The sequence below is a fragment of the Anas acuta genome, chromosome 22 (genome assembly GCF_963932015.1).
Source record: "Anas acuta chromosome 22, bAnaAcu1.1, whole genome shotgun sequence".
Classification (NCBI taxonomy): domain Eukaryota; kingdom Metazoa; phylum Chordata; class Aves; order Anseriformes; family Anatidae; genus Anas; species Anas acuta.
This window is the reverse complement of record NC_089000.1, coordinates 3,043,858-3,057,101: the sequence shown is the minus strand read 5'-3', so window position 1 is coordinate 3,057,101 and position 13,244 is coordinate 3,043,858. Positions and strand designations below refer to the sequence as shown.

General features: G+C 39.4%; 1 protein-coding gene across 4 annotated transcripts in view; it reads left to right on the top strand.

Annotated features, from left to right (window-relative positions):
- The first annotated feature begins 673 nt into the window (after positions 1–673).
- Positions 674–13,244, top strand: part of VPS13D (vacuolar protein sorting 13 homolog D) — a 104,414-nt gene continuing 91,843 nt past the window's right edge. For all 4 annotated transcript variants that reach the window (XM_068658868.1, XM_068658866.1, XM_068658867.1 and 1 more), the window contains exons 1-12: positions 674–852; positions 4,496–4,668; positions 5,546–5,623; positions 5,869–6,059; positions 6,355–6,435; positions 7,797–7,913; positions 8,138–8,242; positions 8,583–8,753; positions 9,754–9,854; positions 10,464–10,632; positions 11,735–11,827; positions 12,770–12,980. In XM_068658868.1, the coding sequence (XP_068514969.1) occupies positions 4,572–4,668; positions 5,546–5,623; positions 5,869–6,059; positions 6,355–6,435; positions 7,797–7,913; positions 8,138–8,242; positions 8,583–8,753; positions 9,754–9,854; positions 10,464–10,632; positions 11,735–11,827; positions 12,770–12,980 (1,414 nt within the window). In that variant the 5' untranslated portion in view covers positions 674–852; positions 4,496–4,571. The remainder of the gene's footprint in view (positions 853–4,495; positions 4,669–5,545; positions 5,624–5,868; positions 6,060–6,354; positions 6,436–7,796; positions 7,914–8,137; positions 8,243–8,582; positions 8,754–9,753; positions 9,855–10,463; positions 10,633–11,734; positions 11,828–12,769; positions 12,981–13,244) is intronic.

Sequence of the window (13,244 nt, the reverse complement as noted above, 5' to 3'; positions counted from 1 at the left end):
TTTTGCTCAGAGCATCTTCTTTCAGCCTTATTTCCTTAGGAAAACTAATTAATTAAAATAAATTTAATAAATTTATTTAAAAAATATTTTTAAATATTTGATTAAATAAATTAAATGGGGAGCTGGGGTTGACTTCTTCTCACAGATAACCAGTGATAGGATTAGAAGGTATGGCCTCAAGTTGTACCAGGAGAGGTTTAGGTTGGAAATTAGGAGAAATTTCTTCACAGAAGGAGTAGTCGGGCATTTGAACTATCAGGCTATTTGAACCTGGGGCTTGCCCAGGGAGGTGGTGGAGGGCACCGTCCCTGAGGGTGTTTGAGGAAAGGTTGGATGTGGTGCCTGGGGACATGGTTTAGTGGGTGCCCTTGGTGTTAGGGGGATGATTGGACCAGATGACCTTGGAGGTTTTTTCCAACGTTAATGATTCTTTAATTGCTGCTTATCGGTCACTTGATGGTCTTTACGATATTAAGAACAAGACCGAGGAAAAACTGCTTTTTTCAATCAATAAACCAGGCAGTTGTATGCAGTGCGATGCTTCCTGTTTCACGTGCGGGTTACGATGCTCACGAGGCACCGACTCTGCTGCTGACAGGACTCTGGCGCCCGCCTCACGGGCGGCGCTGCCCCCCTGCCTCATGCCGGGCCCGCCCTGCAGGCGGCGCAGCCCAGAGTGGGCCGGGCCCGCCTCAGAGAGGCGGAGGCAACTCAGCGCTCGCTCGGCGCTCCTTTGCCAAGGTGCCCGCCCAGTTTCTCCCCCCGCGCTGCCCGGCCGGACACCACCGGCTGGCTCGTCAACCCGCAGCCCCCCCGGCAGCCTCGTGGAGGTGTCGGCGACCGAGAGCCGAGGTGAGTGCCGGGGGCGGGGGGATGGCGGCCCCGGGCCCCAGCCGTCGGCTCCTCCTGCGTCAGCCCGCTCGGCGCTGGCTGCATGGCCCAGGCCCGGCGCGGGGGGGCTCCTCCCTGCCTCACGCCCCTCTCCGGGCTCCGCCCCGAGGGCCGCGGGGGGCGGCCGCAGCCCCTCGGCTGCGGGGCCGGGGAGCCTGAGGCGGGGGTGCGCGGCCGCTTGCCGGGGCTCCGTGAGGCGCCTCGGGGCCCGCGGCCGGGCCCTGGCGGTGTCGGGCCCCGACCGTGTCCGCTCCCCCCTTCCCGCGTGCCCCCGGCCTCTCGCTGCTCCCTCAGGGCTCGGCCGGCCGCCTTTGGGCAAGGTGACCTTTCGCTTCCTCTCTGCCCCACGTTGGCGTGTCAACAGGTCTCCTCTTGCCTTTCTCCTCTTCCCTACGGTGTATTTGTTCTTATGGAGGGAGAAAGTGTCTTGAAGGCTCACCCCCACATTTTTTTTTTTTTTTTTTTCTTCTTGGTGAAGCCAAGGGGTAATCAAAATGTCAACCCACCCCTGCCCCCCCATTGCACTGACAAGGCAACAACATGCCAGCTTTCCTTCCTTGACTTAAACTGCCCCTTGCTCATGGACTCAGACTTCACGGCCTGTGTTGTGGTGTTTGTGTTGCAAAAAAATACACGTTTATCCAGAAAAAAGTTAGCCAGCTTTTAGTCAGGTCCTGCTTTGGGTTTAGATTCTCATCCTGATAAACGCTTACTGTTTCTTTTTTAACCTGTATGTGAAGGAAATAAAAACTCTGTAAAAGGAGATATTTCATTTTTCTTACCGCTGGCATAGCAGCGGACTAGAAAATTATCAAATATACATGCCTTAAAACATTAGGAAGATATAGAAATAGTTATTAATGTTCCACAAGAAGTTTGGATTGAGGAGGTGACTATTTGCTGTTCTCACGATGACTTCAGGCATGGATTAGTTCATGCTCTAGATGTTTTCAGTCATGAGGATGCAAACCTGTTACGTGTTTCTGAAAGACACATCAAGATCTTCCCGCTGATTTGGCTCCTAACAGCCTATAGATCCCATTTTTGTTTTTCTTTTTTTGAAGGGTAATGTGACAAGGCTTAATGTATTTGATTTTACTTGAGCTTCGGTTTTCTAGTCAGGTTTATAAGAATAAAGGGCTATGCAAGGTGGTGACCCCACATGTGTGAATGCTAAATATTATATGGAACTTCAAAACTTTTGGTTTTGAACAAAATATTCAGAAATATTACAGAGACAAAAATAGTGTATGTGCTTGACATGAAATATGCCTCATTCGAATGCAATTTGACCTGTGTTCTATTTGTATCTCATTCTGCATGACTGTATAGTTTCACTTTTCAGCCCTTCGAAAATCCCCTTTCATTATTTGCTTAATTCTGGTATTGTCTTTAGCTGTACTAGCTCAACACATTCACTGATTTTATTTTTTTGTTACAGAAGTGGAGAATCAAATGTATAGATGCCTTGAGTCAAGCAAAACTCATTATAGAAAAGCCCTGAGTTTTAATATAATTTTTTTTAACGTAGCTCTTGAAGTTGTCATTTTCTTCTTGTTATCAGACATAACTTTAAGGTAAATAAGTCTGACTTGCCTGGTACTGGCACAGGCTGCCCAGAGAAGCTGTGGATGCCCCATTGGAAGTCCTCAAGGCCAGGTCAGATGGGGCATTGGGCAGCCTGGGCTGTCAGGAGGTGTCCATGCCCATGGCATGGGGTTGGAACCAGGTGATCTTTAAGGTCCCTTCCAACGCAAACCATTCTATGATCTTGCTTTTCTGCTCTGCAGAGCACAGTCTTTTATAAAGTGGTATAAACAGGTTTGTGGGGTTGAGAGACATTTCTAAATAGTGAACTGCGACAATACACTCACAGCATTCCGACCAGAAGATAAAGCATGCGTGCTTTTTTCTGCCTGTGTTAAAGCATACTTGGGCTTGTTCTTGAAGAAGCTAGTAGGAGTTTTCTGATTCATTGGTTAAAAACTTGTTCAAGGGTTTAATGGTCTGATTTCTGCAATCATTTCTGTTTCAACTTGTGGTAGAGTATGAAGGGAGATGTTGACATGTATAACCAGCGTTGCTTTTCTAATATAGCTTTTCTGCCCCTTGATGCAGTACTCCATGCTATGGTTTGAAAACCTTTTAGAGTAATTGTTGATAAACTATTTATATGATTTATATCTGATTATGTCCCATGCATACACTGTTCCCCCCAAAAATGGTTTGGCTAGGGTGAGTTGTTTCACAGATCAGAATTCTACAAAAGTACAGTTGAAGGCTCTTGGTTGTAATGTGATTCGGATGCCAAATTGACTTCTTTCTGCTCAGCTAAAAGTGCATCCTTCCACTACTTGTAAAGATATCCTTTGTGTGATTTTGTAGGGCTGGTGTGTAGCTGTTTTTTTCTAAAATCGTGTTCATTGCTGAAGATTAATGGTGAATGTTTTCTTTCCTGCCGTACTTGACATAAACATAAAGTGGCACCTCTCTTTTAGGAATGTAATTGTTCATCACAACCGAAAAGGAGTGAAAGCAATATAAATGTTTCAGAAATGCGTTGGGTACTTCTTTGCAATATTGGTAATGACTTTATTTAGCATAAGCAAAATCTGTAATTCAAACAAGTTTGGAGAAAAAGCGTGTGCTCTCACATAGCATTGTGCATGGGATACAAATTCACTTAGCTCTAGTTATCCTAAGTTTCCTGCAAGGTTAGAAAGTCCGTCACCAGAGCACTTACAGGGTATGGGGAGGGAGGATGATGCATGCTGTTCTACTTAGGGAATTTTCAGCATGTTTTTAATTCAGAAAGCTTAGTGTTCTGGGTTTCTAGAATGGATGTTGCAGATGTTTGGGCCCACAGAGGCAGATGTGAGGTGTTCCTGATGGCTGAAGAGTCTCTGCACCATAGGTATTTGTTCCTTCTTTCAATATCCAGTCTTTTCCCAGTATGTTATTCTAGCCTAGGAGTAGTAATCTATAATTAGGTCTTCTAGTAGAATAATTTATAAGTGCTGACTCCAGAAAGTTTTGTGAAGAAGCATGATAAATGGAGAGAGAATAATAAATAGTGTAAGTATGATCAGCCCTTATATAAGGCGAGGAACACTCTGCTTCTTTCCCCAGTTTGAAAACTGACAGATGTGGCATAAAATCAATTAGAGAGTGGCGCATGCAGAGGGACACCTGTTACTGTCATCTAGACTTCCAAAACCAGAATGCTGGCAACTTCAAGAAAATACTGGGAGTGGAAGTCAAGGGAGCCAGTGCAAAACTGCTGCAGCTCAAAGCGGAATTTTAGTCTTCTGTTTTTGAAAAGCAGATGGTTAATTGGCCTAGTTGATAATCCTCAATAAATGCGGTGTTTTGATTAGACATAGGTTGGAAAGATGAATTTAATTTGACAATGGGAGTAATCTGTAATCAGCAAAGCTTTGTGTGAAGCTCTGTGATGTGTCACTTAAAGGGTATGGCATAAGCATGACATCTACCTTTTAAAAATTGCTTTAATATTTTTACTGCTTTTTAGATTGAATACAGTATCTCAGGTTTGCTGAGACTATATTTCAGACACTCATTTTCTTTGTGTTTTTTCTTGCAGGGTGAAACTGCAATTATGGAACAGAGATCCAGAAAATGACAGAAAAATGTTAGTTGCCCACTTCTAGGACACAGTCATGTTGGAAGGATTAGTAGCCTGGGTCCTCAACACCTATTTGGGCAAATATGTCAACAACCTGAATACAGACCAACTTTCAGTTGCTCTTCTAAAAGGTGAGGTTTTGGGGTATTTTCTGTAATGTTTTTGTTCTGTGATTTAGAAAAAAAGTTTTTTTTTAGTGGAAGATGGAATAGAAACAATCGCTTAATATTGTGTTTAGCATTTATATAAATGCTTCTAATATAAAGTTTTTTTTGCTGGCACTTTACATCAATGGCAAATTCTCTTGTTCTTATTTATGTTCTTTTTAATCATCACAGTTAAACTAATTGATATGAGACTCTCAACTGCATGCTAAGCATATCTTATCAGCTTGTTTAGTTTATATAATGTTTGTGTGTCGTTCTTCTCAATACTGTTCAATAACTTCCCTGTAGAGGGACTGCAGCAGGAAATGCCCTGTAGTCTTTACCTCTTACATTTTGGTGCAAGTCATTATGCCCTTTTAATCAAGACCTTTGTGGAAAAGGTGGCATAAGGATATCTTGTGCTTCTATAAATCAGTGGTTTCTAATTTACATTCTGCTGCTATTATCTGTTATTTTATAATATTTCAAAGCTTTTGTTTGTGTGCTTTTGCTAATACTCAGAAAATACTTGAAGTGTCCTGTTTGGAAAGACAAAGAATAGAAGCTTTCTCCTTGATAGCAGTAAAGTTCAGAGCTAAGTCCTTGAAGAAGATTGCTTCTAGATCACCTCATCAAATGTGATCAAATAGTTTGAGTATGTGGCACTGGAAAATTAATGAGCATGCTAAATATTCATTAGAGCTGTTTCAGAAGGTGGTGTGGTAGGTTGACTGTTCTCATGAAATCCTAATTATTTCTTCTCTGAAAGTTGCTGCTAGTTGTTTTAAACTTATAATGTTCAAGTTGGCATTCTTCAACATTTTTGCTCAACAGACTTGTCTGTTCTTTGTGCTTTCAATAGGTGCTGTTGAACTGGAAAACTTACCACTAAAGAAAGATGCCTTGAAGGAACTGGAATTACCATTTGAAGTAAAAGCAGGTATGTATTTTGCCTGTGTGTGCAAGACAAATATTTATAAACAGGAAATATTGCATATATTAGAAGTTTTACCTATGAGTCAGTAGCTTGAACAAGTGAAATAACCTGATGTTTGGGTAGTTTTTAGTTTGTTTGTTGTTTTTAGTTTGTTTGTTTCTTACACAACTTTTCCTTTGAAGTTTTCAAGGGGTAGTAGAAGTATGTTTACACAAAAATCTGATAGCATCTCTGTTTTGTATTTCTAGGTTTCATTGGCAAAATAACACTACAGATACCATTTTATCGCCCACATGTGGATCCATGGGTGATATCTGTCTCAAAACTGCACTTAATTGGTGCACCAGAAAAGAAAGAAGATTTTGATGAGGAAAGGGAGAAGTTGCAAGAAAGAGAACATAAGAAAGCTCTTCTTCTAGCACTTGAAGAAAAATGGAAAGTGAGTTGCGCTTGTATTTCATAGTAAAGAAACTGCTTTGGTAAATGGATTGCATTTTAAGTCTCCTAACAAGTATATGTCTTCTGAGAATAAATGCATAGGAAACTAAGTTAGAATTTGATACGTATATCCTAACACAGTGCAATTTCCAATCTCTGCCCCCCAACAAGCATTGGTGATACTGAAATCTGTTTTTCTTCTCTCTCTTGTTCAGTAATTTCAGTATAATACGTGTACTGTTTCCTGATCAATTGTTACAGTGGTGGTTAATGCTTATCTCTATTTTCTTTTTCAGAAAGAACGACAACAGAAGGGGGAATCTTACTGGTACTCAGTTACAGCATCTGTAGTCACCAGAATTGTAGAAAACATTGAAGTAAGCCTTTATGTTGTAGAGCTTTTCCCATTTGCTAAAAATCACCTGTGCCCACTGTGCTTCACATTGTGTAGTCCCCAGAGAAGAAATAAGTAAATGAATGATAGATGTTTGCCAGAGAACAGTCCCCATTGATTGAATCTTCATAACTTCAATCTCAAACTAGTCCTGATAGGGACTTATAGGAAGAATGAACTCTTCACCCTACCAAGGGGAAAACAGCAACTCTTTTTGGTTTGTAACAATCGGTGGATAATTAATCCGCATGAAAACTAATTTTTTTTTCTCATATTTTAATGCTTTTAATTGTAAACCCACCAAAATATTGATTCTTTTATCAAGAAAAGCAGCATGCATTGTTCTGATAGAAGTTGTAAAGAAATTAATGTCAGAGTTTCTGCTGATCTATGATTTTGAATAGTTATCTGTTTCAACTCTCAAGTTTTTTAATTTATTATTCTTTTACTATTAATAAAAATCTGGCATGTCTCCACTAAATTTCAAAATGACTCAAAAATATAACTGCTAGGCTTTGTACCTTTTTGTCTTTGGAGTTCCTTTTGAAGTTAATGACATTTTAGCATTTAGATGATGTAGGTTATTAAACTGTATTGTGTTTACAAAATAAAACTATTTAGCAACATACACATTACTAATCATTTGTATTTAAGAACCTGCAACTTTCTACAGATTAATTGCTAAAGTTCGTCTACTAGTCTCCATGAAAGGACTATTCCTTTCTGTTCTTTGTGCAGATAGACTGACTATAGTATTTGATGGCTTTTCAACTCACTAGAGGCAATTGGTCTGAGCTATCTTGCTTCTAAATTGCTTTTGCTGGTGTCTGAGAAGGATGTATTTGCTCATGGTGAGAGTATCTATACTTATTGCAGTCCTGGACTTCACATTCACTGCAAAACCACTATAACTCAGTGCTCTCTAAGCGTTTACCAATGTAAAATTACTTTGGGTCATCTTGTGCTGCTGCTAGTTTACAGATCTGGCCTATGTTGAAGATTCTGGTACATGAAACATACTTGAATCTTTGTTTGGCAATTACACATTTGTCTTTAAAATGGAGAATTATGGTAAGATAGCAAAATAAAGTACTCTCTTCTGTGAAAGTGGCTAATGGTTTTGGAGAAGAAGAGCAGGGAGCAGGGTATTTGAGGAGAAGATAGAACCAGAGGGTACAAAAACAGAAGTGAGGAATAGCATTTTGAGGTCCAAAAGAGTACTGGAAATCTGCTGGAGGATTGCAGAAATGAGGTATTAAATGGCTTTAGTATTAATAAATAGTACTACTGTGCACACTGATGTAAGTAGTTGTCTCTAGTATTTTTATTCTTTTTCCTGTCTAGTTAAAAATTCAGGATGTCCATCTGAGGTTTGAAGATGGTGTCACAAATCCTTCGCAGCCTTTTGCATTTGGCATATGCATCAAAAATGTATCAATGCAAAATGCAGTATTTGAACCAGTAAGTATAACTCTTCTGTACAGGAGCTTATGGCAGCTAAGATGTAATGCTGTACTTTATGGGTGCTACTAAATATTTAGTAAAAAGTGTAGCTTTTTCTAGCAATAACCAGAAGATTATTAAGTAGATTGTGGGCATTTTCTATTGTTTATCGAGTGTGTAGAGCTAAAAACTACATGGTGTGTGGTGTATGAGCTTGTCTTCATTCAATTTTTCTACTTCAGGTGGAGAAACTGATGCGGAAAAAGCAGTTAGATGTTGCTGACTTCAGTGTTTACTGGGATACCGATTGCACTTTATTGGGTGACCTACCTCCTGGACAGCTGCAGGTATGAGAGAGAGATTTTGCACATTTTTTTGTTTATTTTTTTTCCAATAGTTTCCTTCCTATATTGTAGACCTAACTGACATAAAAGTACTAGGTCCAATAAATTCTAAGAGTAGCAGGAGTTTATGGCTTCATACTGTTATGGCAGAATATGTGGGTAACCCAAAAAAGGTTCTGTTGTGACATACCATATGCTTAATCTTTAAAAAGAGAACACATTGAAGAGGTTTTGTAAATGGACTGATATATTAATGGAGTGTATCCTAATGTATTAAACCAATATATCTTAATAAATATTTTATACTCCCTTCATGTAGAAACAATGTTCTTCTAACCCACAGGAAGCAATGGATAAAAGTATGGAAAGCCGTGATCATAATTACATCATGGAACCTGTATGCACTTCGGCTCTTCTGAAGAGAAATTGTTCTAAGGAGCCTTTAAGGTCTCGCCATACTCCGCGGCTTGAATGTGACATTCAGCTTGAGACGATACCCTTGAAGCTTTCACAGGTAAACACTGATAATCTTTGTTTAACTCGCAGTTTCTGAGACGGAGACTGCTGAGAAGCAGAGTAAATGAGGCCATCGTGAGCTCTGTGCTGTTATCTATGTTAGGCTGCATTAGCTGTCTGAACTAGTTAGGCTTCAAGATTGCTTGGGTATCTGTGTGCTCTGTTGCACCGTACTTTGTGGTCAGATTCTAACAAAATGACTGATTAAAGGAGGTATTCTTTCATTTTTCGGTTATGTAATTTGACTTTGTCTGCAAAGTCAAATTGGTAGTTTGAGGTAGTGTGTATCTTTCCCATCTCACCTACTGCGTATGTTGTTCATACATCAGTGCTCCTGAAGATTCGGCTGGTAAAATGCAGTCTTGAGTTATGCATCTCTAAGAAAAGAGTTGTTGCTTCAAACAGTGAAATACCTGCAGGGTTGTTGCAAGTTCTTCACCTCACTGGTTGCAAAATTTGTAGCATTTGTAACGGCTTAAATACCCATAGAATAAAATTAAAACTTTCTTAAAGCTTTAGGTTTAGAGGCAACTGAAAGGAATATACAAAGAAGTTGTTTGGTTTAAAATCAAGCATTCCAAATTATTTAATTATTTTACTGCAGCCTATTACTGCAAAAAAAAACATTTTTGTTTACTGTAATAATAAGGATGCATGTGTTTTTGTCATTGTTTTGTTTAATTTTTTTTTAGTCTGTAGAATGTACAAAGCAGCTAAAAGTTGCTTGCTAGTCTTGACCTGGAAGGTTTAGTGCTGTGTGTTTGTAAACAAGGAAGCCTGTAAGTTGTATCTCACACATTAACCCTTAGCTACTGGAAGAAGATAGGCAATGCTAGGGAACCAAATTATGATAAACATCAGTCTTAATTCTGAAGCCACGTGCAGATCATTGATGCAGATAACCTAAGCTAAGCTTGTGGTTGTTTCACCCTCTCTGCCTTTGATTTGGAAAGCACTCTAATATTGCCTAATTGATTTGTCTACTCTTCAACTAAAAGATGCAGTATCAGCAGATCATGGGATTTTTGAAGGAACTGGCTAGAAAGGAACGACAGCTTAAATTCAGGAAGTGGAGACCAAAGGTTACAGTAACAGAGCAGTAAGTATTATCTATGGATGCCTTGTTGAATTAGTGTGATATTAAAAATGTTCTAGGGAGAATTGAATGAAGACAAATAGGAGATAGTAGTCATGCTAAGTTTTCGTGTCTTATTTTCCTACCTCATAAATCAGTTTTAAATATTGAGACATAATCCAAGCTTAAAATTATTCTTACTTAAGTCTTTTGGTCCTTCTCTCACAGTTTCCAGGAACTGAAATTAAATTGGAGGTTCTTCTCCAATGTAGACACTGTGGTATTCTGGAAAGAATGTTCGTGGAAAGGGCTCCTATAAAATGTTTCATATTACTTTTAATAAGAAGAAAGATGGTATAATTTCAGACTGCAGGTCAATATAACTCAACATTGTGGCTTTAATGACTGCGCTTGATGTATAACAGATATACTAAATCCCATTAAAGTAGTGGGGATGTTGCAAAGCACTGCTTAATACTACACAATTTGTAGAATTAGCCAGTACGTGCTGTCTCTAATAATGATGCCTTTTCTGATCAGTTGCTCTCTGTTTTCTCTCTGGAACTTTCACTAGTTTGACATACATTTGTTTTTTGGAAATACTGGTAATCTAGTAATTTTAAAATATTTCAGCTGCCGAGAGTGGTGGATCTTTGCTTTGAATGCTAATCTTTCGGAGATCAAAGAGCAGAGGCAACGTTCTACCTGGGAGTTTGCATTGCATCGAGCCCGAGATGCAGTATCTTACACTGATATGTATTATAGCAAGTTGAAGGGGGAACCACTGTCAACTGCAGAGGAGGTATTTAGATCTAAGATTTTACAATGTCGATTAATTATCTTCTGTTTGTTCTATTTTGTCTTAACAAATTTAAAATTTGACTTCAGAAACATCTTTAATTTTACTGCAGGTCATTTTCATTGAACAGGCTGTATTTTGACTGCAACTAAGTTCTTAATGCTTGAATCGTGGGGTTGTGGGAGGTGTGTGAATGACTGAATTCTTGTATTTTTGTTTTGCTATGCAAAAAATTTTTTGAGCTGTAACTGGTTTTCACCAAAAATAGCATTAGCTCTCATAGAATGCTCACGTCAGTCAAGCTTTCTTAACTCTCATTCTGTATAGACTCAAAATGTATTTAAATATCAGAAGTGTTTTCACATTATGCATGTGGTGAGGTAGGTAATGGAGGAAAAATGGTGGCTAATTGTTCAGGGGTGCTTTCCTTTGATTTAATTTTTTAAACTTTTTTCCAATTGATGTTAGGATGAAGAAATTCAGAGGGAAAATGATCCTACTAATCAACCCATGTTCTACTTTAGGAGGAAGAATCCCTGTGAAATTATAATTAACTGCTTTATATCTCTAGGTGCACTGGGACTTGAATCAGTTTAGGGCACCATGTACCTCATGTTTCTTAATTACATGTGCAGTCCTATTGAAAGCTTAGGTTGTATGTAATCCTTGCTTGCATTATTTAGATGTGAACTGTAGGGGTAGCTCAAAGTACTGGAAATTTTTATAGTAGTTTTTTTGCTCTTGCCTATGCTCATCTTGCTGTTAAATCAGGTTACTTTCCATGGTTTATATCTTGTGCTACAAACCTTGCTCCTGATGCATGACAGAAGGATATAGTTGAGCAAAGACTTCTTACCATTAAAAGTGTTAATTAAAATAGTGTATTTTACAATCCAAATAAAGGTATTTGAAGCAGCAGAGCATGTCAGTATTATGGCTGCCCATATGGTTTTATTTTCATATGCTTAAGCTCTTGGATCCTGACATTAGTGCCATGTTAGTTTTTCCATGAATCTCAAATGTAGTGCAGAGAGATTTGTCGTGTTTGTGAGCAAGATACTATTTCCTTTTAGAGTATTTACTTAATCTTTTTTTGTCTTTTCAGGCAGAAATGTGTCGTATTGAGGATGAGCAAACTTATGAAGAGTTGAAGATACTATGTGAAGTAGTTCATGATAAATTTCATGACCTAGCTGAGGTGAGAGACATTCTTTGTACAGAGTAATATTTGCAATCTTTAAGTGAATTATTCTGAGGGGGTGTTTTCTGTTCTGCTAGAGTGTTAGCATGTATTTGTTTTGATTTTTGAAGCGTGGTATCAATACTAAAATGGCAAACAGTGCTTGGTTCCTCAAGTTTTACTTCTGTGTCACTTGAATGGTGAGCTTATGCCTCACTGTACAGTGGTCTTCCTCAGTAGTATTCTTTCCAGAATTACCAGGGCAAGTACGTTTCATCTTAGAGAGTGTAGCAGTTGCTCTGGAAGACAAATGCCTCCATTACAAGTGTCCTCCTGTTCATCTTCTCCCTCCTCCCAGCTTTTATTGCTGAGCGTGGTGTCCCATAATATGGAATAACCCTTCAGTCAGTCTAGGTCGGCTGTCCTGGCTATGTCCTGTCCCAGCCACTTGCACACCTGCAGCCTAGTGGCCTTCACAGAGATGGGGGTTGGAGAGCCAGCCTTGATGCTGTGCCAGCACTGCTCAGCAGTAGTCAAAACATCTGTGCACTATCAACACCATTCTAGCAAATGTGTATCAGCAGCAAATGCAGTATCAACCCCATTCTAGCAAAAAAAAAATGTAGTGCAAAGCACAGCACTGTATGGGCTGCTGTGGGGAAAGTCAACTCCATCCCAGCCAGACCCAGTGCGGTGTTTCTAAAGTAAGACTTGGATAATTTCATGTGACTTCATATAGGAACATGCAGCAATTAAATGGTGGTATGTTTGTTGTTTCTTAGCCCATATAGGAGAGCATCTGCAGAGTATCCATTGTAAATATCACTGTTGGCATACTGAATTTAAGAGCGCCAAGTAAATAGTAGATGGAATCATATTGTTACTCTGATGTTTTTGTGTGCTCGTGATATTCTCCCACTTACAAGCAGTGATATATGTGTCTTCAATGTTCAAATACAGAGTGTTAAAGAGCCGTTGCCTGATTCTCCTGGAGTTTCTCCAACAGCAGAATCTGCACATGGCAGTAGCAGTGGAATGCTGCAGTACCTTCAGTCTTGGTTTCCTGGCTGGGGAGGCTGGTATGGATATGCGCAGCAAACATGTGAAGGTGAAACTTTTGAAGGACTGTTGCCAGAACAACAGGAACAGTGGAATCCGGAAGACATACTAGGTATGACAGCGTGTGGTTTTCTGTTTCATCTTATTGCTGCTAACACTTTCGTAGTTAAATATCTGATAAAGATGAACAGAAAAAACTTCTCAGTTCTTTACTGTTCAAAGATTATGTGCGTCAGCTGATGCACCTAGGCAGCAGAGCCTGTCTAAAGCTTAATTACCTGTTAAAAAATTCAGTGCCTGGTGTGTTTGCTTATTTCTGAAGGGGTATATGGGATATGTTTGCTTCTAAATATTTTAGGTGCTTATGGCAAAAAGC